The sequence below is a fragment of the Panulirus ornatus genome, chromosome 4, assembly GCF_036320965.1.
Source record: "Panulirus ornatus isolate Po-2019 chromosome 4, ASM3632096v1, whole genome shotgun sequence".
NCBI classification, from domain to species: domain Eukaryota; kingdom Metazoa; phylum Arthropoda; class Malacostraca; order Decapoda; family Palinuridae; genus Panulirus; species Panulirus ornatus.
This window is the reverse complement of record NC_092227.1, coordinates 6,535,842-6,563,784: the sequence shown is the minus strand read 5'-3', so window position 1 is coordinate 6,563,784 and position 27,943 is coordinate 6,535,842. Positions and strand designations below refer to the sequence as shown.

General features: G+C 35.1%; 1 protein-coding gene across 2 annotated transcripts; it reads right to left on the bottom strand.

Moving 5' to 3' along the window:
- Positions 1-157: 157 nt before the first annotated feature.
- Positions 158-27,255, bottom strand: LOC139765525 (uncharacterized). 2 transcript variants are annotated; one of them, XM_071693036.1, is made up of 8 exons: positions 27,225-27,255; positions 25,458-25,587; positions 24,092-24,191; positions 20,105-20,244; positions 18,602-18,832; positions 10,864-11,083; positions 8,501-8,653; positions 158-6,339 (listed from the first exon to the last, which is right to left on the bottom strand). In XM_071693036.1, exons 2-8 carry the CDS (start codon positions 25,576-25,578, stop codon positions 6,099-6,101), a joined length of 1,206 nt encoding a protein of 401 aa, XP_071549137.1. In that variant the 5' UTR covers positions 25,579-25,587; positions 27,225-27,255; the 3' UTR covers positions 158-6,098. The 2 variants fall into 2 exon arrangements, with proteins under 2 accessions (XP_071549137.1, XP_071549148.1); XM_071693047.1 differs by having other exon boundaries at positions 20,192-20,244.
- Positions 27,256-27,943: the final 688 nt, after the last annotated feature.

Sequence of the window (27,943 nt, the reverse complement as noted above, 5' to 3'; positions counted from 1 at the left end):
ATCCACTATCCCAAGTCTTATCTTTGATTAGGTGTCAGCTGTCAGGTATTACAACAAAAGAAGGGGAGCAGACATTTGTCTCTGACTATTTTCTTAGGGTTTCTGTTAACCCCTCCTCCTAAAAAAATGAAAGAAAAAGTAAATCAGTAACTTGAAATAGTTTAGAATAGTGTTTTATTGTCAAAAAAATTACATATTGCTAAAAGTTCACATAGCTTGATAAAATTATGCATTATCCACTTACTGTTCCAAGAATACATTTGTAATTATACAGACTTACATTTCCAGTGTCTAAATAATTTTCATGTTTTAAAAGAAATCCTCTTCAGAAAATTGTTTAAATACTGATTCTAACATTATAATTTAAAAACTCAAGCAGGTACATGAGTACATAAATTTTAAACATCCTCAAAAATGCTAAACCTGACTTCAGTTTTGGTATCTGTATTATGTTTGCTGTACATATTCAGGGCATTATACAGACTCTAACATACACATTTTGGTATCTGACAAGTTTTGCATTTTCTTATGCTTAAGACTATTCATTAATAATAATCTGAAAAATTATGACTGCTGGCCTGGCTATGATATACATGAGAAAGATGTCATATGTACTCCTTTATTGCTCTGTATAATGCCATCTTTTCCCATATTCGAAACAAGACAGTGCATCTTGACTTCTCAAAACATTCTGGACACTCATTACTTGACATTATGAAGTGGTGAAAACATAATAGCAACAATGAAAGCATTTTCCAAAAAATCTTACATGTTGGCTTGGCTCTTACTAAAGTGAACCAGTCACCACTTGTTTGCATAAAAAATATGTATAAGGAGTTTGGGTAATCTTAGCATATTTAATTACAAAAGGAAATACAAACAGAAAGTATGAGGAAACAGAAATGTACTAAGAAGATGAAACATCAAGATACAAACATGGAAAAAAAAAACAGCATTCTATGAAGGACAATGTGGCCAAAGGAAAGGCTATTTAGTGAGTTATCCAGTTATCACAGTAGTTCTTTCATGGGTGAGCAAAGCCAACCAATACAGACAAACAACTAATGTGATCATGTAGATCAATCTAATTTGATTAAGCATTTGCTTTATACTTTTTAATAGTTCATTATCACTCTATCCTCATTTTCATAGGATGGATCAGTTACACATAGCCCCTAAAGTCACTCAACACAGTATTAAGGTCTAGTTTCCTGACATTAAAGAACCATCCTTGGTCATTACTTTAAACCATTAATGTTTGATAATTCATTTCATAATGCATTTCTAGCTGAAGTGTATCCTTTATAATCAATTACTACTTTGGTGTTGTTCAAATACATTATCATCTAACAACAAAAATAGTCATTTACAAAAGATCTTAATAACTATAGGCAACTACAGAAGTGACCTCCGTAACTACTTTATATACCTATTTGTATCTCATAATCCTTTTCATATTCAAAAGAAAGGTGGCTCAAGTAACTTCCTTCTTACTTCATAATTTCTGTCCCTTTCTGCAGACTCCTTAGTGAAGATATCCCTCCCAAACACATACATCTTTATTATGTTATACTTTCAGCTTCTAGTCTTATAGCATCAGTAAAATTCACAATATTTTGGTGTACAAAAAGAGAATGCTAAAGATGGAATCTTGAAATGAAGTTGAGCATTAAAAGTACACACAGTGAAGTTTCTAATATGTTTTGACTAGTATATCTGAGTTGTGAGTTCATTCTAAGGCACTGAATTCACCAAGAAAATGAGTAATGGCTCTCTTACCGATTGATATAAAAGGAAATGAAAAAGGCACTAAAAGGACTACTATTCACAGTTACAGATTTCATTCATGAAAAACACGCAAAGTAAATGCATTTCTTCTCAACCAGAGAAAGAGTTAGCAAGTACAAAAATAAAACAGTCACATGCTATATCACAACATCGTTCAGCTGGATTTATTCTTCATTAGTACAAATTCTTAAATTAAACATCTAGGCTTAAATCATAATATTCAACAAGATGCTAAACACTAAAACTGCATATGGCTTTGACAGACGCCAAAAAATAAAAAAATTTCTTAAGCATCTGATAAAAATCAGGTCCCAAGAATCAAATGAAACTGACTAGAACATTTAAAAATGTTATGCCATTTATGATTTAAAAAACACAAGGTAAAAAAACAATTAAAATATCTTAGTCACAAAAGTCTTTAAAAGTACACTGTACAGGTTTACTGCAAACTTTTGTCAGTTTTGTCTGCTCAGCACAGACAGTAACATAAGCTTCCACTCATTTAGCATGGAACATAGCAATTGCATAAGCGCGCTGTTCTGAAGGTAATTTCATTACGACTTTCTTCATTGATGTGATTTTAGTTTGAAAACAACAGAACAACACTCAACAGGAAAAAATTTCAGACCTGAAGTTATCACACTACACAAATGAGTGCAGAATTTCCAATCTAAACAATGAAAATGAATCTCACAACTGCACTCACATCTTCAGCAGTGTATTTATATGAGTATAGATTTGGGTGAGTCTTGTAATGATGAGAAGAAACTTCAACTAATAGTTTATGTTCATACTGTGTCTGAAGGTAAAAACTCATGTCAGGACATAAGAAAGGCAGAACACAATTTGCCTTTACAAAAGCTTACTGCCATAGCAACAGACGGCATTCTATGTGTGGATCTGTAAATGGATTAATTCAACTTTGTAAATCTGATGACATGTTTCCTGAATTCTGTACATTCTTTATATTATTCATTGTGAACAACTGGTCTCTAAAACTCAAATTTGATCACATCAGTAAACCGAATGTAAATTGGTTCAGACAAATGCAAAAAATTACAGACAGTCTCAAAACTTGATGACAGGAGTAAGTGAAGAAAGTTTCCCAACTGATTTACCACTGCACTTCTCAGTCTATGGGTTTCCAGAGATAAAGTTATACCTCAATTTTTGAGCAACTGGAGCCAATGAGATCTTTTCTAGGTAAATAGCATAATATTCAGCCTTAGCTTACAGATCCAGGATGGGTTACAGATAGGGTTTTTCTCGGTCATGCTGCTCCATCTGGATAAACTAAATGTAGATTTACAAGGGAAATTCAAGTTGATATGTGATCTAGTTCAGAGCTTATTGGCTTTCAGTAACAAATGGCAGTTGTTTCACAAACAGATAACTACAGGTGAACTTACACATTTCTCTTCGCTGTTACAGCTTCAAGAAAGATTGAAGAAGATATAGAAGAACACAGATGACAGAGATTTGCAAGAATTTTATAACAAGACTTCAAGATTTGCAATAAAAAGACCTCAAATCAGGTTTACTACTGATCCTTTTAGCATGGAGGCAGATTGTCTAAAGCCTTCTTTAGTTACTACTGAGGCAAAATCTCAGGTGGAAATAGTGAAATTTTGGATGATAGATTGAAATCTGTCCATACAAAATAGAGAATTCTTACTTTCTGGATGTTAGTGCCAAAGGATAAATACCTTGTTACTAAAGAAGTCGCTTTAAAATGAATCTAAGTTTGGCTTGAAGTAGCTATGCGAGTTCATTTTCTCAACACTTAAACACATGAAATCTAAGCATCAAGCAGTTTTGACCAACAAAACATGAAGGGAACTGTTGCATGTAAGCACAATAGAGCACAAGCCAAACTTCAAGGAAATAATGTAAAGAAAAGACTGCCAAAAATCTCACTAAACATGATTATTATTATCATTATTATTATTACTATTATTATTATTATTATCATTATCCCTGGGGATAGGGGATTAAGAATACTTCCCATGTATTCCCTGCGTGTCGTAGAAGGCGACTAAAAGGGGAGGGAGCGGGGGGCTGAAAATCCTCCCCTCTCCTTTTCTTTTTTTTTTAATTTTCCAAAAGAAGGAACAGAGGTGAGGATATTCCAAAAAAGGCCCAGTCCTCTGTTCTTAACGCTACCTCGCTAACGCGGGAAATGGCGAATAGTTTGGAAAAAAAAAAAAAAAAAAAAATCATTATCATTATTGTTATATGCACTTTTGAAGGAACAATCACTACTCACTGGCACTTTTGCCTTTTATCACTTTGCTGGTCCTTGTATATCAGAAAAATTAACTGAAAATCTTGTCACATCATCATGAGGAATACTGGGATACCCGGTACCCAGATTATAATTTTGTTGCAGGTGCAGGTTTCTAAGTTTAGGCTCTCTCTCTCATCTGAGCTGGCCAGCTTTGACTAGATAAATGAACCTTAGCATTTCTAGACATTATGAACATCACTAAATATAAATGTGCTACCTCGCTTCACAAAAAATGGGAAACCTATTAAAAAAATAAATGATTTATGAATATATGTATATGTTATATTTCCAAATTGGAAATACATGTTTGGGTTCTTATCCATACCTTCCTATCTGTACATAAGCCACAATATTTACAATGGGATATACATTTTTGTATGTGGATTGTGAGGCTTCAAATTAAGAAAATATCAATTAAAAAATACTGCTCAGGATTGCTCAACTCTGGCACAGGAATGCAATTCTACAATCAGAGGCTGGAAGTATAGTAACTGAAGATGAGATTGATTTACCTTTCCCAAATCTAATGCCAAGCAAGAGCATAAACATGGCATTAAGCTGGGATTTTTCATTTTGAGATTCATGGCCAATAGTTTGTTCAACTGCACAACTATTCCTATTATGTCACTTTGACTAGACAAGTAGCACCACAGGGCCAATAGCTTTTAGCATTAATAATGCACAAAAAACATATAGTAATAATAAAGAACAGGTGAAGTGGTATTAATATCAACTGTAAGAAGAAACAGACTAAAAATATCATGCTGACTAGATGAAAAATTTCTACCTCATACATCATGTACTACTTCAACTTTACCAGTAACACATAACACATAAATTAATATACAAATGTAATATACAATGACAAAAGTGATGTACAATCTACAATTGCACTGATAACTAATTACTTATAAAAAATGTTCTCTTTAAGAGAATATCAAGCTTCTCAAAGGGTCATTCAACTATCTATCTATAAGAGATGTAGATATGTGTGTGTTCTTTTCTTTTATGAAAACAAATTCACAGTATTAATATGAGCTACAGTGTTTTAATTTATCATCTCACCTAAAATCATTCATTACCTATTTGTTATATTTTTGTACTTGCATTAAAATCTTCGATAAACATATTACTGTACTAAAGATATTTGATTACGTCTTCAAATTGAATTACCTCTACAAGAAAGTATAAGTCTTCGTTACCATGTCTGCCAAGTCACATGGGCACATATGTCTACACTTCAGTGTTAAGTACAGAAAATGAAAGTGATACACTTTATACAGTTACCCATGAATGGAGTTTGACATAATGTTGCACTGATTGAGATTTAGGAGTAAAATATTAATATTTACTCAAACAAAATAAAATGTAAAGTACATTTGGTCCTCATCTCAACAATGTTATCACTAATGCTCATCCATAAAATCAAATGAATCTTCTCTTTATCACATATGTGTAATCAGGGACTAATTGGGTCTTCAGTAAAAAAAAATATGATCCCATTATTGTGTGGGGCACTGCTCAGCTTTAAAGAAAATAATACATTTGCTACAGTGTAAAAAATAATCACATTGCATTCACTAAACAAATATATGAAAGCTAGCTATAGTAAGGATGTTTGCTGGTAAAAAAACAGCCAGCCATATGATCATCTTAAGCATCCTTACAACCTGATCACAGCCATTTCATACATCTGTGGCTGTTTTCATATTCTAATCTTCCTGACTGACCAAAAATATATACATTTCATACAACACAAACTTGCCTTTTATAATTTTCTGGGGCAGGCAAATTCTATAAATTTACAACTAAGGCCAAACAAAAATAAAACACTCCTTGAAGAACAAATAGCCATATCAGCCATGTTAAACTCAGTTTTTTCAGCATATAAAATCTAGCATTACTAACAAACCTGTTAATTACATGATGCCTTTTCTCTATAGATATCTTCACTTATTGAGACCAAAATGGGACAATTATTTTTATCATTACACTGTAAAATATGAAATACCTTATTAAGTATTCAAACTTCTTCCACAGAATACCTTCGTATGTGATTAATCTCTACCAACCTGACTGACTGCAACACAACCGTCAAAGGTCTCATACACACCACCAGAGTGTCACTCAAGCTCGCTGATGCACCATGCAAACTGGTCAATAGAGGCTTAACTACATTGCTCATGAAAGGACGCACAAGATATTCTACAATCAATGTCAAGGTGTCAACCAACAGAGGCCTTACCACACCCTGAAGAAGGAACCTGAAAAGCAGAGGATTTTTAAATGAAGCTAATAGAAATACAACTAAAAAAATTAACAAGTACTTATATAGTACCATGGCCTAACAGTAAAAGGTTGAAGGTTATAAGTTACTCACAAAAAGCTAGCTTTGAGCCTGTGAGAAGAATTTTATAAAGCCAGACTCCTCACTTGCTCTCATTTAGTTCTCCCACAAGAAGAACTCACTACTACATATGTTACAGTCATGCTAAGTGAATGTTAAAACGCTAATTAGAGTGTGTCATGACAGCATTCAGAGAAACCGGCTTTAAAATTAATCACCTGTAAAGTTAAAACTTACTCATGTAATGAGCTATTGGTATGAAATCACACCACTAAAATACTTGCTTCTCAGTCTTGGATCCTAAAGGTCATCAGGATGTAACCTAACCTTTATGAGGGATGCTGGGCCAGATAACAAGATAACAGAAAATGAGGAGTCTGCCACACATGCTTTTCACAGTCTCAAAGGCAACTTCTTGATCAAATTTCCTCACTCATCCTCACCACATGTCTCTTTATCAAAGAACTCTTCAGCATAGGAGGATTTACTTGCTAAGAAAATAACTTGAAGTAACAAACAGATTAATTTCTCCAATTTAATTCTCCCCTATTGCAACTCTGCCCTTAATGAAGTTCTAGTACACCCATATTTTGCTAAGGGTAAACATCTTCATAATGAGATAAATCATGCAAATAATTATTCTTTAACACAAGCCCTGTTGGACTTTCAAAAGCCTTGTTATCTGATCATTTTGAAAGTTGAACAATGACATGGTTTTATTTATGGAATACTTTCTCAGACTATGAGCTTTAATGTAACTCCCTGCTTGGCAAATAACAACACTTCTTCAAACCAGATGTGAAATTTTTACCAATGAACATGGAACAAATGTCTTGAAAATAACATTAAGTTTCTTTGTCCAAATATCAACATTATTTTTCAATTACTATCATAATGCAAAAACTAGGCAATGCATATTATAAGTTCCTGAAAAAACTTTCATGCTCCTATCTTATAGAATGATTCCTAAACACAGCAGGTCTAATGCTAGCCAAAAAGGTATAGACTTACATACAACTCATAAAATGAACCATATCTTCCAAAACCTACCAAGAGCAGGGTCTTCAGCATCAAAATCTTCCAAAGAGTACATCAATGCAAAACCTCCAAGTTGCAAGAAATCCTGCATATTATCTAAAGGCCATACAGGCTCCCTCGAAACAGTGTTTGACTCATGAGACTTATATTGATCATTTTAAGTACCTAAATTAATCAGTCCCAAACTGAACTTGTTTATTTACAATTACGAAACAACCAAGCAAAAAAGGACTACTAATTAAATTCTACCATGGTACTTTTGTACCACAAATCATTTCAGTGACATCTATTGCCTTAGGTACATGAGGAGCAAACTTACAGACCACCAAACATTCTCTAATAAGACCACTTATAAGGTAATCCAAGACTTCAGCCATTGACTAACATGCAGTATCCCTCTGACTACCGAGGATATCTCCAAGAGAGAGAATTTCCAGCTTCCTACACAACCTTGCATCTCTCAGACAATATCAGGAACTAAATATGGTTCAGTCCAAAAGAAGCTATCACTATCATCTGGTTGGACTAGCAGTCCTTTTTGCTCAAAATCATTCAAAAAAGCTTGAGGGGAGGAAATAGTCAAAGATATCTCAAATCAAACCACTTCAAACTAAATGCACCTGTACTGCCCACAAATGGGTCTGGGAAAGATAACATATAAACTGGGAGCATATGACTGGTGATTAGCTCCTTACAAGCTCCTCATCATGCATTCTTTCCACATGCCCAAAGCACCTCGAAGTATTACGTTTCACCCTCCCTGCCACTCTACAATTCATTCCTTTTGTATTTCCTGCCATAACACATCTTTCATGCAGCCCCTCAATTCTTCCTTCATTTCCTCTGGTGATACCACAAGCTCCTTTTAAATAGCTCATTCCACAATCCTTGATTCTTGACCAGTGACTCATTCTATGTCCATGTCTTGGCAGCATAGTTCAGGATCAGGGGAACTATGCTGTTCCTTGATCTTTTCTTTATTTCTATACTTACAACAATACCCTTCATTATTCTACTCTGCTCTCTCCTTCATCTCTTACCTTAGCAAATGATGAAGGAATAAGGTGAAGCACGTGAAAGGAAAGGTAATCAAAGCAAAGGCTTCTCCCATTGCTCTACTAACAGCCTCCACAGGTTTCTTTCCTGCAGATTCCACCAAAGATTCCCTCACAGTCAGTATGAGAGGTGGTGAGCTAAAGACAGTAGAATTAGGCATTAATTATGGTATCATCTATTTCAGCTTTTATCAATATCATAGAGAATCTAAAACACATAATAAATATATGAAGCACAAAACATATAATGACATATGTAATTAGCATGTGTTTTTGCTATTGTTCTAATAGAATAGTACAACTTTAAGTGTGCTGAACAACAATCTGCTCTGCAGTGAATAAGCTATATAAACACATCACATCAGTGACTCTATACTTCAGATTAACATAAGCTCAAGGATAGACTACAGTTCAGGTCAACTAGACGTATCACCAATGTATGGAGAAACCACTCTCGGCATATCAGATGAATTACTACAACTAATGTTTTTGGAAAAAAAATTAACACACTGCCTATGTAGAAAGAACAAAAGAAGACAGATATGCTGGAAATGAAATACCTTAAGACAATAAGCGGTGTGAGTGGGGATGAATGTGAGGAATGATTGCATAAGGGTGAGGTGTGATAGTATGCACAGTCTGAATGAAAGAGCTGACCAAGGTGTGCTGAAATGGTTTGGCATGGAGAGGGAGAGTGAGAAATGACTGACTCAAGGGATTTATGTATTCAAAGTGTAGGTAGCACGGGGGAGGAACTTGAAAAAGAAATGGAAGGATGCACTGAAAGAGGCTCTGAAGTATCAAGGCCTGAACATTCAGGAGGGTGAGAGGTATGCATGGGAGAAAATAAATAGAAGCACTGTAGCATAAGGGGTGCCTTGGGATGATCTAAGACATATGAAAAAGCCAGGGGACACCATGAAATGGTCTGCAGAACTTGGCTGTATATGAAGGGTTCTGGTTTTGATATAATATACATGACAGCTACAGAGTGGTTGTGAGCAAATGAGCCATTGTTCAACTGTCCCTGCAAAAGAAAAAAAAGCAGAACAGGCATAAAAATAGAAAAATGGCTAAATGATCTTCACACCATAAAAGAGGAGTATGCACTGATAAAAAGAGAACTATCCTCCTCCTAAACAGGAGTGACAGGGCACCCATATGTAGCAGAATATTTACAGTGGTGGGCAGGGTAACACTATTTTTCTAATGGTCACTGACATTGCACAAGCAAAAACAAGCACTAATCAAAGTTTAGCTTCGGTGAAAGGAAAATGTAAAAGAAAAAGAACGCAGATATAATCCGGATTCTGCTGGTGTCTGCAGACCTAAATCTTAAAAGCTGAATGGTTATAGGAAGAAAAAGACAAAAGAAAAAAGAGAATTCCACCACTTAGCTGTTCAAGAGGAGGAGGTGCCTAAGTTTCCCCAAAGAAACAGTGGAAAACAGCAGACAGATATGTGCCTTCAGTTCAAGCCTTGGTGGAAAGAAAATGTGAAAACAGCTTATGAAAACAGCATCTATAATAAACTTGCAGAAAAGAAAGATAGTATTCGCATTGTTGCACACAGATAGGAACTGTTGAAGAGTGATTGGGAATGGTGTCAAGAAATTTCATGAGATAAAAGGATTTTGATTTTACTCTCATTCATAGAATGGAGGAGGACTAGCCACTCTAAATATGAATCTGTAGCTCGCAATAAAAATAATTATGGTACCTTTACTAAAAGCCCAGCTTTAAGAAAACAGACTTTGTAATGCCGATTATCTAAGAAATCGCTGCAACATCCCTACAGCAGTTGAGAACTCGCACTTTCAGGTTATTAGTCATGAAAGCAGACTGAGCAGAGAGAAAATTAGAAGAAACGAGAACCTTTCTCATTAATGTTATCAAGTCACTAAGGGCAGCATTCCTGGGCTCTGCCAGGAGGCAATAATACCATGAGCAAGAAGTCATCTTCAACAAGGTTGTAACACCATCAGTGAATGAAAAGGGATGAAGCCCTTTCAAGGACCTTTCCACTCAATGGAGCTCACCTTACCCTGCTCCCACATGGAGCACTGCCTCAAAGCTGCATAGGTCACAGAGTGTGTCCTAGGGTTACATAACAGACAAGTAACTAAATAATTAACCAACCAATCAAGTAACCAACTAGGTAACTAACTGATCAACTATCAAAAAAGAATATCATAAAGATATCCAAAAGATATACAAAAAAATCCTGAGCAAACCTATGAAAACAGTGGCAAGATACACTTAAGTGCTCTATATCATATTACTTTGAAACAGATCATTGATTGGAGTGGTACAGTAAATACAGGATAAAAACATGCAGTTAGAACTTACTCTTCTCTGCTAGTTAAGACATGGTTTTCCGTGTTTGACACTGAATAAGATGCATCATGTGCAATTTCCCCTTTGTGGAAATTTGGATTCTGTGATGGCCTGGATGGTAACCGCTGTTTAGTAAGAGTCTGAGCTTCATTATAAACTGGACTTGCAATGTTAGACTGCATAACATCACCATCTGACACAGCATGCTGGTTTGCTACTGCCTGATCATCCCCTAAAATCAGAATATTCATTATTTCATCAATGTCCAAAAATTCTATTTTCATGAGAATTAAGAGAGCACAACTGCATGTAAATATTGCAAACCAATGAAAAGGATAAAGTATTTACACTCACATGAATGTTACTGATTTTTCTTACTTTGATATTGCATTCTGATACAAAGTTTGGAGAATGCAAGCTTTTTGTCCAACCAGAGCAAGTCAACCTATACATGGCATACCTATCTACGTTCTACTTTCCCAAACAACCAATCCCACTAGTGTGCTAACCAATCACAGACCCTAAAACAAACTGCATAAACCATACACTTGTTACTTCCCATCCCTCTGCAAGTGACAGCTCAAACTGTAGGCCACTGGCACTCAGCAGACAGAATGAATCCTGAGCACAACACTTGATCAAAGATATCTATTCTATTCTACTTATAACACATTTTCATGAATAAATTCCAACTTTAAGTGAGGAGCACTAATTTGCATATGCAGATTATCAAAGCTGGGTTTGTTTGGTTTGCTAAGTGAGGGTCCAACTGCACTGACTGGATGTGACCAGCACTTAGATCCTTCAAGCCTGGTCAAATAGAGGAAAAGAATATAGCAGGTGAGATAATCATTTTCATTGTAAGTCTTCCTTAAGCACCGAAGAAACATTTTCTTACACAGATCGTAACTGAATCAAAGACCTGGTAAAAGACTTATGCTTTGCTTTTGTAAATTATCAAATCTGGGCATGACCTGATGTAATATGCACACACCTGGTTTCAATTTCATTCTATGTGCTAACTTTATCTCAACCCATCTGAATTAAAAAATTGTATCCATATAAAATGGAAGCCATAAAAGATATTACTTTCTTACACATTTCCTTAAAATGACCTCACTGATACACTGTATCCCATGATCTATATATTCTACTTATTTCTGATAACATCTTTTTAAACTTTCATAGGCATGCAAAATTTCTTCTAAAGATTTTTTGTTATGAAACATCGCAATAAATGACAGCATATGAGAGTCAACTGAAAACCTCAACATATGACCCACAAATGGACATGCTTATTTAGTAAGGAAACAAGCAAAGCCATTATATTCTATCTATCTTTAATCATTTAGTTATTTCAAAGATATATAAAGTCAGTTCATGCAAAACTCAACAAATACTTATTCATCTTACTCATCATTTGGAAAATTTTACCAGTTAAATACTTGTGACAATTCTCTAATGCAATGATACGAAAAATAATCAGTATAAATATGAGTTGTCAAAGTGACACTAAAAGGATACAGATGTGGAAAAACAAGAAAATGGGCACAAAGATGAGTAAATTATGAGATAACAAAAATGAGGGAGCACTGTGAGATCTGGAAGTTCTGTGTGCAGTAGGCAAGTGTGTGGGAAGAGGAAAAAAAAATGGCTTTTGAACTTGTGAAAGGCTAGCTTTTCCTACAGGAAAGGCAGGAAAGGCAAGTGAGCAAGGGATACACGATTTCTTTACTCCCTTTGAGACAGTACTTAGGCAAAATCCCACAAATATATTGTGGCATTCCATCTTCTACACTTGAAAGCAGATTCATCTTACATGACCCATTGGTTTCCACTGTTCCCTTGTTATAATGTCATGAATCTGAACCCATCAAATAATAATGTATTATTTACCTAAACTTACTTCTGTGAGGCTACACTGCAGTCAGTAAAAGAGAGTGTTGAAGGAAGAAGGAACTAGAAGGAAAAAGTAAGGTTTGTTCACAGGACTACCTTTTATGAAGAAATAGCTTTTGGTGAATTCCTAACTGATTTTCTTTCCAACAGAATTCAGGCAGTAATTAAATTTTATTTTTTATTTTGCTTTGTCGCTGTCTCCCGCGTTTGCGAGGTACCGCAAAGAAACAGATGAAAGAAATGGCCCAACCCACCCCCATACACATGTATATACATACACGTCCACACACGCAAATATACATACCTATATATCTCAATGTACACATATATATAACCACACAGACATATACATATATACACATGTACACAATTCATACTATCTGCCTTTATCAATTCCCATCGATAGGGGAGAAATAATACTTCCCACGCATTCCTCACGTGTCGTAGAAGGCGACTAGAGGGGACGGGAGCGGGGGACCAGAAATCCTCCCCTCCTTGTATTTTAACTTTCTAAAATGGGAAACAGAAGGAGTCACGTGGGGAGTGCTCATCCTCCTCGAAGGCTCAGGCAGTAAGCAAGGGAAATTACAGCATCTCCAAGTGGAGAACAGCAAAGAACTCTTAAACTAAAGAAAAGAAGTGATAAACGATGCTTCAGTAGGATATGCCTAATAAAATCCCCAGAATCTATAAACAGTTGAAAAACTGTCTGCAGAAACCTCAAAACCCTACTCAAAGGGATGTGAAAGATAGTAATCAAAGGAAATCCTTTGAGATGCACAGTTTGCACAACATAAAACTTTGCAACTATTGGCCAGTGATGTAAAATGTCCTGTGTATTTTTGAAGTCTATGCACTTTTTGTATCTATGTTGAGAATGTACCTTATCTTTTTCTCTATTTCACATTGGGGTTAAGAGGTTAAAAGGACTTCCCTACCTCTAGGAGTCACTAGCCTTACAGACATCTCAAAATTAACTCCCTTCACCTTAGGTGTGCATTGAATTGAAAGTTTCTAAACTTTATGCACCTTGTCAATTCTTATATTAAGAACAAAAGACTGGTTTTCCTTTACAGTAAAAGAGGATAGGCAAAGAAACCAACTTTTCCAGGTCTTGGAGTGGCTAACCACATCATACGATGGGTTACAGAATCTGCAATGATACCCTGACTATGGAAAGCATTATTAGAACACACCAACAAAGTGCTGCTAAACTCTAAGCACCTTGTCATTTTTGCTACAAAGGGCAATGAATTTTGGGTTTCCTCTGCATCTAGTAAGTCTGGTAAGAGAAATAAACCAATTCCCCTGCCTCAAAGAGTGGCTAACTACATTGTCTGAATTCCTCCATATAACAGCGATGAATGAAACAACCTGCTGTGATGCAATGACTGTAAGAAACACTAATATCAAGCAATGTTTGCAGAATCCCATATTAGCCTCCCTATTCACATCTTAGACAGACAGCTGTTGAGCAAACAGTCCCAACATTAATAAAACAGACTATCACAAAAAACATGTGAAAGGAATAATGTAATTACCTATACTATTAAGCACTTTTTCCTGTACCATCAAAAGAACAAAAGCCAAGCACAATTATACACAGCAAAAAATGTGAACAAACACGAAAGGGACCCTACATAACAGGGTCAGACAGAGGCCATTGTCTCCACTATGTTGTGGAAATCCTAGATGAGACTGACCAGAACATGAACCACATGAAAAAAAAAAGTTAAACTATGAACCAGCAGGCAAAGGAAATAATGACGAAGAATCATAATAATTTGAAACAACTCATAAGGGGAGCCATCAAGAAAGCAACAATTTCTTACATGGAACATTGGTTATGGTAATAATTACTTTCACTTCTGGTTGGTAAAACAATGGTACATATGAAGGGCAATTGTTTAAAGCAACAATCTGTCAGGAAATGTTTAGGTCTATAACAATGCTTGTAAAGAAGTTTGGAGGAAAATTCCATTCCTGAAATCATGTGGAAAGCTAATGGTCTGTGTGAAGAACAGCTGGATGATAACTATCCATGTAAGGGAATGTCAGAATGATACAGGTCCAAAAGGGGAGCCCTTCAAACAAGAAATGATCCTTCTAAACAAATGTTTGGAAAGTAATGGTAAAATTAGGGACTGTTTGAAAAACCAATGGTCCATGGCAGGGACAAATTTAACGTCCTGGTCTGGGCCACTGAGGCAGGAAGCAGTCTGTAAAGGAACCATTAGAAACATACAAGTTCCACAAAGAAACCAAGGGTGAGACAAAAGTCACCTTCTAATGGAATTATCCAACAGCTAGGGAAGAGGTCAACCTGGCATGCAACTTAACTAGACTTCAATAACATATAACAGAAGCACCATATTGTTAAATCTCCTCTGAAAAACACTCTTCTAGAAAGAGATTCTTGATAAATGTTAGAGTAATCACCTTCTGACATCACAGGTACAAACGTTTCTGTTAAAAAAAAAAAAAAACATGGTATGAACTGCACTCAGTGCAGGAACAAGGGTAATCAAAGATGTCACGATTATGAATGAAACTTGCTTGATCTTTGTTACAGAACAAAGAATAACTACTGATGAATGTGGTGCAGTGGCCTTAGCCTGAAAAGAAGATATGCATGGACAAAAAAAAAAAAAAGGGAAAATTCCTACGAGTTAAAGACTACCACTTCTGTCAACTTAAAATTCAAAACAGCCTCCTATGCAATGAACTTCTGTGGCACTGGTATTAGCACTGCTCAATGTGATTCACTTTTGGGCCATGTGAGTTCGAAGTTTGAACATAGCAGTTGGTTCCATCTGTTCATCATCTCCTCAGGGGCTGATTGATAAATGGGCATCTGGCTAAGGCATGTGAAAATGTGTTTGTAGCAAATCTGAGATGGCAATGGTGGGGCACATAACTGCCTAGGTCATCTTGGCCATCACAAAAGAAAGTCAGTATAGAAGGCTAAGAAAAGGAGTGGGAACTATGGCTTTCAAATCTACATGATAGCATTCATAGCTATGCTATGATAATGGAATTGCGATATCCAGGATTTGGTTACTACTGTGTCACAACAAACAAATAAGACAAATAGAAAATAAAGGGAACAGCTTTTGGAAACACCACATACTATGTATAAATAAAAGATGATCTGTTCATTGCATGCACATATCCTATATATCTACAAAAACTGACAATCAAAAAATCACACTAGTGTATAATCATAAGAACCAGGCTCGGTTTACAGTCCACAAAAGTTGAGCTGCAAGCAGCCATTTAATACTTTGTTCTCAGTACCTTTGGAACCTTAGCTCAAGAGGATGAGTAAAAGCAAAGGAAACATTAAAAAATCAAAGCTTACTAACTATGAAAATATTCAAAGTTCCTGAAAAATGGTTGTATTAAACCTTTTGTCAACAAGCTGTTAGAATAAGAGCTTATGGGTAAAATAAAAAAAAGACACATCAACTTTCTCCACTGGTCATGTCCTGAAATTATCTAGTTCAGTTCAAGATTAAAAGAAATAACTACAATTCGCAGGACCAGGCAGACCTATAATTTGCAGGAACAGGCAATGTGTGAATTTTGTAATTTCAAGGATCTTAGAAATATGAGTCAACAGACTATGGTTTGAATATACCTAATGAAAGTCTAAATGTTTACTTTGAATACGTATTAATAAATACTAAATAAAAAGTTTAATAAACATTTCAGTACAGTATATACCCAAAATATGCCTTGTTAACCTTCCTAAAAGTAGTACAGGTATGTAGACTATGGCAGACTTTGGCAGTTGCTTGTAATTCTCAGAGCAGCAGGTCTTGCATTTCATTCACCTCAGGAGTTGGAGACAATGTGCAGGGAAGTTTATCAAATATAAGCTCAAAATCAGTGGAAGATACACAGATAATGGGCTTGGAGTTGCATTATTTGCTGATGTTTACAGTACTCGTAGGGTCAACAACTGTGAAGTTGAGGCAACAGGAAAGAGTGGAGGCAGTTCTTACATATCAAAGATAAGCCCTGGCTAGTTAGTATCAAGCAAAGGTGAAGGAATTGGAATAGCTCTTCTTGGATATTTACAATGCTTTGAAGCCCAACTATATATTTCTTCAAGTCATTTGCTTTAAAACTTTGATCTTTCATTGATAAATCTATCCCAGAAAAGTTACACACTTATTATTCCTTGCTAGGTGATGAACCTACTATTCTCCATAAGCCATGAGTATTCTTCCCCAATCATCATCAAATGATCAATTATGACCTCTTGCAAGGTCATTCACTAACATTGTTGTCATGTTTGTCTTTTATGGGGTGCATAACCATGCTGACAATCTCCTCATCTTCCATCTAGGAGACTCTAGATGCTTCACATTTGTAATTAATCTATTTCACAATGTCATCTTCACAGAAATCCTTGGGTTATTCACTGTTCACATCCTTCTGTTTCTATAGTCTCACATAAAAGTGCGAAGTCTAAAGTTGTTGACATCTTCAGGGTCATTGGATAATGAAAGTAACCAAAACTTATGCTATGCAGTGCTTAGTGCTGACTGTGCCACTGACTGCTATACCCTTGCATGAAATCAAAAATCATCTTGATGCAGAACTCTTTCTTGAATACTTTAAGCCCATCAGGATATTAGTTATGAGTAGACATATGGCACATGAAGTCCATCCTGTAATTGTACTTCATGCTGTAAATCATTCCTTAATCTACAGGTTGGATCATGAGGGACTGAATGATATCTTAGTTACTGGCTGCAAGTGACACTATTTTGTTAGCTGAATTAAAAGAGCATTTGGGATGAACAGTAAATCACTATGGTGATGAGCAGTGAAGGAGGATGGTGTAGGTAAATTCCTGTACAAACAAGAAAAAGATAGTCTGATAATGGTATTCACCTCTATCATACAAAACATACAGAGTGACCTACTTTTGGTAGGATGGTGAAGCACTTCTTAATATGCAATTGCATATGATGATACATGACTGTACATCTAACTGTGGGTGAGAACTGATCTCAGACCTAAACTTAACAAAGGTGTGGATATGCAAGCATACAAGGACATAGAGAAAGATTTCAAAAGTATCAAAATGGTACTTTTTCCACTTCACAGAGGTAAACGAACTGTTTGCATGAGATGGGCTATCAGGGTAACTCAGTAAATAGAGTGGAGAAAGAGGAGAATTGAAGTAGAAAGAAAACAGCAATATCAATAGCAATACTTTATGATTTATACTGAACCTGAAAAAATGACAATTTAATGAAAACCCTACAGTAAGGATATGACCCAACAGGCAAGAAAAATATACCAAACAAAATTACACACCAAAATACAACTGCAAGAGATCCACTGCATCATCATAATATGCCCTGTTTTGATGGGGGTTATAAGCAATTTAACTATTCCACTTTAAAGGATGTTCAGATACTACATTACATTATACGAAATTAGTATAGTACTATAAGCGATATTTTTAGCATTCTAGAAATGAAATGGCAATATGAGTAATGCTACTGCTGAGAAATTCTCACCATCTACGAATTTCATGCAAGAAGGTTAATGTTTCTGTTAGTTACCTCTGCAAGCAATCTCCAACTGAAAAAAAATTACCAAACCTCAAAACACTGTGGATCATGGAAAACTACTCATCTTATAGTTCATCTTTAGGAATCAGCTGAGGGTAACACCACTGCAGATTTTCACTGTATAGACAGCACAAAAATGACAAAATCAATACCTGAGTATGAAACATAAATGGTAAAGTGAAGATCTTATAATACAAATATATTGGTATTAGGTTATTACACATTAAAACTTAAGTACTGTTTCCATTATGCCTTACCTACATAACCCTTATTGTCAATTCCTTGTAACTTCTTTTTTGTTGAATGCAAAGTGATCTTTGGAAGTTTCTTTTTAGTTCTAAGGGTACTGTCATCTGCATCCTGATGTTCTTCCTCAAGTTGGCGATGTTTAATATCTACAGATGTATCCCTGGGTTTTACTGTTGAATACAGGGGATCTTCAGAGTCGCTGTCATGTTTAGCTATCCTTTCATTCACAGATGGTTTGTCTGAAACAGTTTTCCCAATAAACATTTAAAGAAAATGATTATCAGGTTACACATAAATCAATGTCATTCTAAACTAAGAATACTGAAACTGTTAGGTACACTTTGTGCAAAATAATTTTATATGTTCTAAAAAAAAATGTCCCCATAAGTTTGTTATTGTGATTAAATGAAACATAATCTTCCAAATAAAGTGATATATTACACAAATTAATGAAACATTCTTACGTGTGCCATGCACCCTTTAATCTATGCTGCTCCATTGCCAAGTATATGATGTGTGCCAACAGTACAGTCTGGCATAGGTAGTGAGATGCAAGATATTTCTGGAAGCATTTTATCACAAATATAATTACTAAGTATATTCATTATAAATCATTACACAATGTGGGGTTACAGACCCTGCACAGGCTTCATCAACATCACATAGACTGACCAGTGTCTGAAAAAAAATCTAAGCAGCACCAGACATACACCCACTCCCCAGGCATGCACTAATGGCTCTTTTTCACCGATGCTCTTGACACCACTCATCTGTACATTACTTTAAGCAAAGGTTTACCATATTACAAGGCCTGTCATGTCCTGCATATAACTTTCATTCTGAAGACAATGAATGCTTATTCCATAACCATACAGCAGTCATCACATGCAGGGAAACACACATCACCACACTTCTTGACCTGTGTTTCCCCCCATTGGATGTGGCGAGATTCCTGCACTGCAAGAGCTCAATAGGAAGGGTCGACAGGGCAACAAAAAGAGAGAAGAGGTGGTAAATGCCTTGCATCCTATGAAGAGTGGCAGAGTGGCTGGAATGGTTGAAATTGCTGTTCAATTTTTCAAGAAAGAGGGTGACAGCGTTCCTGATTGATTAGTTACAATTTTCAGTGTATGAATCAAGGTAAGATGCTTGAGAATTTGCAGCAAGTGAATATTCAAACTCTGGAAGTATGAGTTTGTTGAGTACACCTGGCAAGTTGTATGGAAGAGTAATGATGGAAAGGATAGTGGCATGCACAGAGCATCATCCTGGAGAGAAATAATTAGCTTTAGAAGTAGATGTGGATGTATGGATCAGGTGTCTGCTTTGAAGAATCTGTGAGCGAAATACTTTAAGAAAGAGAAGGATGTGTATGTGGCATTTATGGTACAGAAGAAAGCATAAAATAGGGTTGACAAAGAAGGTTTGTGGAGCATTGGTGGTATTTAACGACCTGTGAGCAAGAAATCCCCCAGATGCTCATAGGGTTCTGTCCACAGGAGAGAAAATACCTTGACTTAAGGTTTCCTCGCCAAAAAAACTGACATGTCTTTGGGATCCTTGATGATTGTCATACAACTTCCCTTTCCTCTGTTTACCTGGCCTGGGAGGTTGTTCATCTGATACTCTAGTGGGACTCTTAACCTCTGACCTGAAAAGAGGGAATAACTCCATGAGCATTGGAAGATGACTGCATGTACAAGCGTTCATTCAGTTAAATTTACAAAACATAAAAAAATCTGAATATGCAAGATACCAGTGCATAGAATTTTAATACCCCTGTCATTAGCAAGGATAAGCGAATGGTGATCCATAAGTTTTGATGCCAATTCTAATGATGATGATGAAGATGAGGATGATGATGACAATAAAAGTGTTTAAGATTATAATAATGATGTTACAGATAATTGTGAATTAAACAATAACAATGATGAAAATTCCAATGATGCAATAAGGATACTGATAATGACGAGGTTGATAGTGATACGATAATAATAATGATGATATAGTATTACAGATACTGAACTCACATAATAACAATACATATCAAATTGGAGGATATGCTATGAGTATGAGTGATGCTGGCCAATACAGTTATATGCACTCCTGTTCAATATGGTGCCTTCAGAATTTAATAAAATCCATGAATGAACACTAGGAGCAGAGTGATAAAAAAGAACTGTGAAGAGATATTTACTATTCCACCATGCTAATCTATGAAAATTACCACCTCAAGCACCAACACATATATATGAAAATATTTCTACAAGAAAATTCTAAGACCTACCCATAAACATGCAGTGTGTCAACAAATACTTCATAACATTGACAACTTCCCATACTTCTCTTATTCTTGCACAAACTACTTTCAGATTATTTAGTATATCAATGAGGGCTTCAACTAAGCTCTTTTCACATTGCATAAACTACTCATGAACTATTCAGCATAAGAAACCATAAAGAAAACAGGGTAGGTCGAAAACCTGCTATGTTCTTACATCTGACAGATCATCATCATCAAAAAGCTCTTTTCCTCCATTAGCCACTACCAATGTAAAATTGCAAGCTGTAATCTTAATATTAAAATGAAGTCAACCTTAAAGTAGTAAAAACTTACTCCAAATTAGCTTACAAAGATTTTCCTCTTTAAATCTAAGTCAACACAGGGAGAATAGAAATAAGTGTTACTGTGACAGATGTAAAATTCAATGCAGTCTTTCCAGATAAAATATTGTAATTCCCCATTCAAAAAGCAATGCATAATTATGTAAGGGTGAAACTGGAAACTGTTATGCTTAGATGACCATATACTAAAAGACCTATAGCCAGAGACAGAAGAATCAAGACTTATACCAGCTCATCTGGACTATTTTAGACATATTCATCTACTAAAACTGGTGCTTACTTACTATCTCTCTCTTAACAACAATACACTTCATTTAGAGTTTACATAGTAATAGTTAACATATCTGTTGTCTGGAAGAAGCAATAAGATAGTATGAAAATTGTACACTAAGATACTGGGACACAGCCAACTACTTTGATATTCAGTAAATAAACATCAATACAGTGTATAACTCTGGACATTTTATCATATCCAACATGAGCCTGAGAAAACTGTAATGATTAACATTTTGCCTCTGAAAACTGTAATGATTATCATTTTCATATTGTCTGAAAGCAATTCAGAAAAGAACATAATATCTATTACACATATTGATACTGATTTATGAGCAACTGTTATTCATTTTGCCATCATTAATAGCACGGCTTTAATTCAAGATGATGCACAGGGTTTCTTGAACCTACCATCTGATTCATAAGATTCATGACAGTTTTTACTTAAAGAAGAAGAAACTGAAAGGAAATCAGGGAGCAATCAACATTCTTTGTCCTTACCAGATAGCTAATTTGACTAATGCAGTTTACAAAAAAGAATTCTAATCTTGGAGGAAAAAAGTTAAACATCTCAAAAGATAATTGTAATGAGGTATGTGACAACTATCTTCTGCTGTGAAAGACATGACATGAAAAAATCCCTCACCTTATAAATATAAGAGAATAAGATATCATGGGACAATGCCACTAAAACATATTTAACACCTGCTGCACAAACAAGATAATGACAAATGAAATGAGATCAAAATCTATAATCCACTATATACCAAATGATCCAAGACCAAAAGTAAAATCTCCACAAAAGTTGTATTCTAAAATAAAGCTGATTGAAAAGATCATCAATGAAGACACGGGAAGCTAAAATGATGTCAGACAAATTTCAAACAATCTGCTCTTATATCATAAAGAGCAAAGTGTTACATAATCAATAATATTACTCTAATCTTAAAAACCAAGATACACAGAGAGGTTCAAAAATGACTTAATAAACCTTCCACAAAATGGAATGAAGATAAGCATCCCTAACTCTGCTATGAAGTGACTATTGCTAGACTTTTAGGATAATTTTCAGTGTATGGTAAAGATCAATGCAGCATTTAGTGATCTACATACTTGATTGTGCATTACCTGATTTTTCATACTTAACTGTGCATTATCTAAGTAATAAATCAGAACTGTTCTTACCATATATATCATGTTTATTGAGCATACAAAAACAGAAATGCAATCAAAAATTTACTTATACACATGTTGCATGGACCATTTGTCACAATACTTACCCAAAGAACACAAATGTAGTAGCAGTGCAAAAAAAAATCAATAATATAAAATACTATAAAAAAGACTTGTGAATCTTTTGTAATGCTAGTAACATGTTAGCTTGTGCTAGCAATGTTAGGCATGCAGTGAGAGAACTGACCATACCACCTGGGAAGCTTCATAACATTTCAGATGATTATAAATGGCTTGTGAAGTCGAGAATCTTTCACTTGTAAGCAGAACTTACACTGAATATATATACTAAACTCATAAGTATGTCATAAACTGTCTCCAAGCTTCTGAAATAGTTGAAAAGGAAAATGCAAATGACTGAGAAAAATCTTTTGAGATAAGAGATGAGAGATGCGAATAAAAATTCCAAAGTACAATATTGGAGTATCTGATAGAAGAGGAAAGTATACTCATGTTTTGAAAATGTACCCACACTGGATGTGGGAAAAAAGATAAGAAGATGGAGGAAGATGTATATGTAGGATGAAAGCCACAGGTGAACTAGAATGACAGAAAGAGATAGCATCTCCAAAACTGAAGTGCTTGAGAAAAAAAATGAATGAACAACCTTATTATCTCTAAAGAATAGAAAAGAAAGTGGATAGGCTGGATGGGAGTGGATGAGTGAAATTTGAGAAGATAGGAAAGGAAAGAGACAACATGAAGGATAGGGGTACTCTTGAGTAATGGACCTGTGAAAAGACCAAAGGACGAACAGCAGGTAAGAACTGTATGGACAATAGGGAAGAAATAAATATTCAGTATTAAAGAGATTTATATGAACCCAATGAAGGACAAAAGGGAGGGCACAGTGAAAGAAAGTGCAAAGCATGAGCAATAAACAGTAACAGTTTAAGTGACGAACAGTTTAAGAGGTGTTACACTTTTGTGGTAAAACTCTTGAGCGGGACTCTTGCAAATTAAGTACCAATTTGGAACTTATGACCCAGTTCCTAAATATTTCACATGAAGAAGCAGTTACATAAAGCTGTGTTGAAGCTGTTTTTATAGTTCTGACTGTCTACACTGGAATGCAGTTAATTACTTCTATGGTTAAGTTAACCAGAAAAGAGGTAATGTCACTGACATATTGGAAGTAAATCAACAAATGTAGTCCCTACGAACAGAGAGAAAAAAATTCTTCAAAAATATGAAATAAAATTGTCAACTATGTACATCGCCATTAAAATATGATCTCGTCATAATAAAAAATAACAACAAAATGTTCACATTATTGCTGTGGGTTAATGACCTAATCTTTGACTATGTTTACTGTAAATATATCAGGTTTTTAATTTTTACAGTCTAGAATACAGCTTATAACTTACTTAAAATCAAAAGGAGGATCTTCTTTAGACTGAGCATTGCTAAGCTGTGGATCAACAAAAGTCATCTGTTTTACTGTACGTGGCTTTACAGCAGGCTGCCCTGTACAGAAAGTAAAAAACTTTTCCTTTACACTGTTCTCCACACAACCAACTTACTTCATATCTTTCTATCAAATGAATGAAATGAATACATGATGCAAAATACAACATCCTATCATATCATGTTAAGTTGTTCCTAAGTTACAGTGAAATATTTTTTAATAAAATCACTTACAAGAATTTCATACCTATATCAAAAATTATACACTGAAATCTTTTTAAAGATAATGTATCTCACTGCACAGTCTCTACATCTTTGTATTCATACTTCTTTGCTATATCCCACATCTTTAGGTAGCACCAGGAACAGATGAACAACAGGCTCTAAAGACAAACACCAGAAGCTGCTTACAAAGTCTGGGAGAGGGTGTGAAATGATCAAGTTGACAGCAAATGAGAGCAAAAGATAGAACTGTTAGGTGGAGCAGGGGGATGAGAAAGGATAGTTTGACTGTCAGTATGAATGGAGAGGACCTATAGGAGGCAGAGTATTTTAAGGTAACTGGGAGAGGACCTCTTAGCAGACCTAAACATGGGAGCAGGAGTGGGTTACTGTGGAATGGAGGCCTAAGTTCCTGTAAGCATTAAGGAGAGATCAATGTCGTTTAGAGTGAAGATGGGTTTGTTCAAAAATGATGTAGTTCCAACAAATTTTCATTGGACATGAGTCTTGAGTTTAGTGTACAAAAGAAATGGAGTGGATGTAATGAAACATAATACCTGAGGACTATGTTTGGTGAGAGGTGGGTTAATCATATAAGAAATGTCAATGTAAAAGGTCGTAAGCACAGTCTAATATAGAGAGTTCATCAGGGTGTTCTGAAATGGAGTGAACATATGAAGGGGGATGAACAATAAACACTAACTAAGAGTTTCTGAATGTTAGAAGCCTAAGGAGCAAAGGGATGGGAAAAATAGAGGAAATGGATGTGTGCAAAAGAGGCCACTGTTCATTTGTTTCAGATGGTGCCTTACTATGGCTGGAGAAGCAATTAAGTATGGAAAAATATTTGCTAACATTATCGCTATCATCATAATTACTACAGCATCTTCAAGCGATCAAAAAGCCTATAAATTAGATTAAAACAAGGACAGAACTTAACAAGTACCATGAAATGCAAAATGCAAAAACAATGTGCAGAATGCAACACCAAAGTATGGTACAAGTACATGTTCTGTTGTTCACATGTTTAAAATAAGTTCCATCATTTCTGTCTATTTATCATCAACTAAAGATACAGTAAGATATAAACAAGTGACCTCTTACTTTGTGGTGCTCCTAGAGCAGAGCTCTGAATTCCTTTTTTCTTTGGTGGTGGATCCATTTCTGACACACTGTCCCAATCAGATCCAGAATCCTCTTCATCTTTCACTGTTCTTCTGGGCATCTTATTTCCCTGATAAGTACATCAATTACTAACTGATATCACCGAATACTAAAGCCTAAGTGAAACATTAATTTCACATGTAAGGCTATCTAAACAAGTCTACACTGTTAATATTTCTAGATTTTGTACATTATTTATATCTTACTCCTATTCACTAAGTAACCAAGGATGATAAAAGGATTATGTTACAAATCTTAAAATATACATATATCATTGTGCAGTTGTATGAACTCACTAGAGGTCTTCTACCTCAAGCAAAGCCTACAAAATTTACTCGTTCATCATCCACCACACCACATTTCAATCTTCCCATCTACTCCTGAATTATGCAAATACATTAAGACTTCACAATTTCAAAATGATTTGTAAGATATGTAGCTTGTAGACCTAAATCCATTAAAGCAATATGCAAAGTGTAAAACAAGTCTGAATACAGGCCAAATGTCATTATCTATCATCATTTAGATATTGGGGACTATTTTTCAATACTATATGATAGCCTTCTTATAAAATAAAACTCATAGGGATATCTAAAATCGAATAATAAACAGAATCAGTACAATATCTGATATCTAAACTGAAAAAAAAATTGAGAAAAAAGGCTTACCTCCTGTTCTAGTTGAGAGATATTAACAAAAGTAGTACTAATCATTTTCATACACTATGAACTGTTGATACAGAGTGTTTTTACCCCCACAATTTCCTTTTAATTCAAAGGCCTACCCACTGTGGGAGGAAAAGGTCTTACACTTAGAGACCCAAACTTTATATCAACTCTATGGAGTATAATGAAAAAAATGGTGCTATTTTTGTTAAAATCTATCTGCTAGAACATGTGTGTCCTCTTTCTGAACGTACGCAAAATATCTAGAGAACTTATAAAACCTCATCCAACCTCATCTAATAGATGGAATATAGAGAAAATATACTGTCATTAGACTAGTCTGCTGATGGGTATACATATTCTCTTCGCCTATCACTCCTTTCTAATGACACTTGTCAAAAGTTGTGTAATGTTTAGTTATGGGTGTCGTTGGTCAATTTCGACTAGACTAATTAAAGTGAAGATAATTCTCGACTGCTCAGGAGGGTAGGTAAGATTTTCGTAGGTTCTGTTCACATGCTGCCTACTTATACGATAATTACCCAATACTGTCTTTGATATATGTAACCATTATCGCCTTATATAATATAATCAAATAAACTGTAATCATACTTTATTCTCCAAGTTTCCAATAACACTACGGAAAAAAGTGCGGTGCTAAATTGGTAAAAAAGCGTCCAAGGATAACAAAGTCAAATGACATATTTTTATCATATATATTCAAGTTTTAACGTGAATTAAGGTTTCGTACTCTATGGAATGGTAATAAATAGAGTAACCTAACCTAACCTTAGAAGAAATAACTGATGATAAGAATACCTTTAGCTCATTCAGAAAAGTAAATTCTTCCTCAAACAAGTAAGTGACTTGGCAGCGATACTAAAATTGATCTTCCTTATATCATTTTGTGGTTTAATTGCGTATACTTTCGTGTGAACAACACGTTACATGTTGTTAGATTAAAGTAATGATCAACCCATTACAATGATAATTAGAAAACCTATTACTACAAATTTTACCAAACTTATAAACAGTAATTTACCGAGCAGGTATTTGTCGTGTCTGACAGCTGATCTTTTGTTTACAAACAATGAAGAAAGAAATATCTACCTAAATTGTTTTTCTATTTTCAGAACACCTTTAGAACCTAGTGGAGACAAACTTTTTTTTGTATAAATATCCCATCAATTAATAGAATATAAAATGATAGATATATGCAAAAGTAAAGTAAAACTTTATTGAAGACAGTGTAACCTTCAGCGAACATTCATTGTAGAGCGCACAAATCAAATGGTACTTATTATCACTCGGTAATACTTTTCTTCATAAACACACACAGATTTAAAAACTTATTCGATAGCAGGCATTGTCCAAAAGATAGGGCCCCATGAGTGCATAACTCCCTTCTCGTACAAGACAAATAGGCAATGAGAAACAAGTACACACACACACACACACACACACACACACACACCTTTTCTACACAAGAAGTATGAGAAATTACACAGGCGTGGGACCCCATACATGTATAACACCCTCCCTTATAGTACTAATAGGTTATTTATAACTTTTAACACTAGCATGAAGTCAATAAGGGAACAATTATTCGAAAGATGCGACACTAGAACGACCAGAGGCCAGAACAAAATTAAGTATGAAATATATTTGATAAAAATATAAAGAAGTATCTTTTTCGTATAGACTGGTGTATTAAAATAAATAAACTAAAGAATGAAATTGTGGATAAGGACAGCACAAAAA

What these genes read in the sequence shown, in the direction of transcription:
- LOC139765525 (XM_071693036.1), bottom strand. Translation starts at nt 25,578, where the DNA reads ATGCCCAGAAGAACAGTGAAAGATGAAGAGGATTCTGGATCTGATTGG. An exon ending in CGAGGAAACCTTAAGTCAAG is followed by an intron (nt 18,833 to 20,104) that starts GTATTTTCTCTC and finishes AAACTGTTTCAG; the next exon opens with ACAAACCATCTGTGAATGAA. An exon ending in GTCTTAACTAGCAGAGAAGA is followed by an intron (nt 8,654 to 10,863) that starts GTAAGTTCTAAC and finishes TACTGTCTTTAG; the next exon opens with CTCACCACCTCTCATACTGA.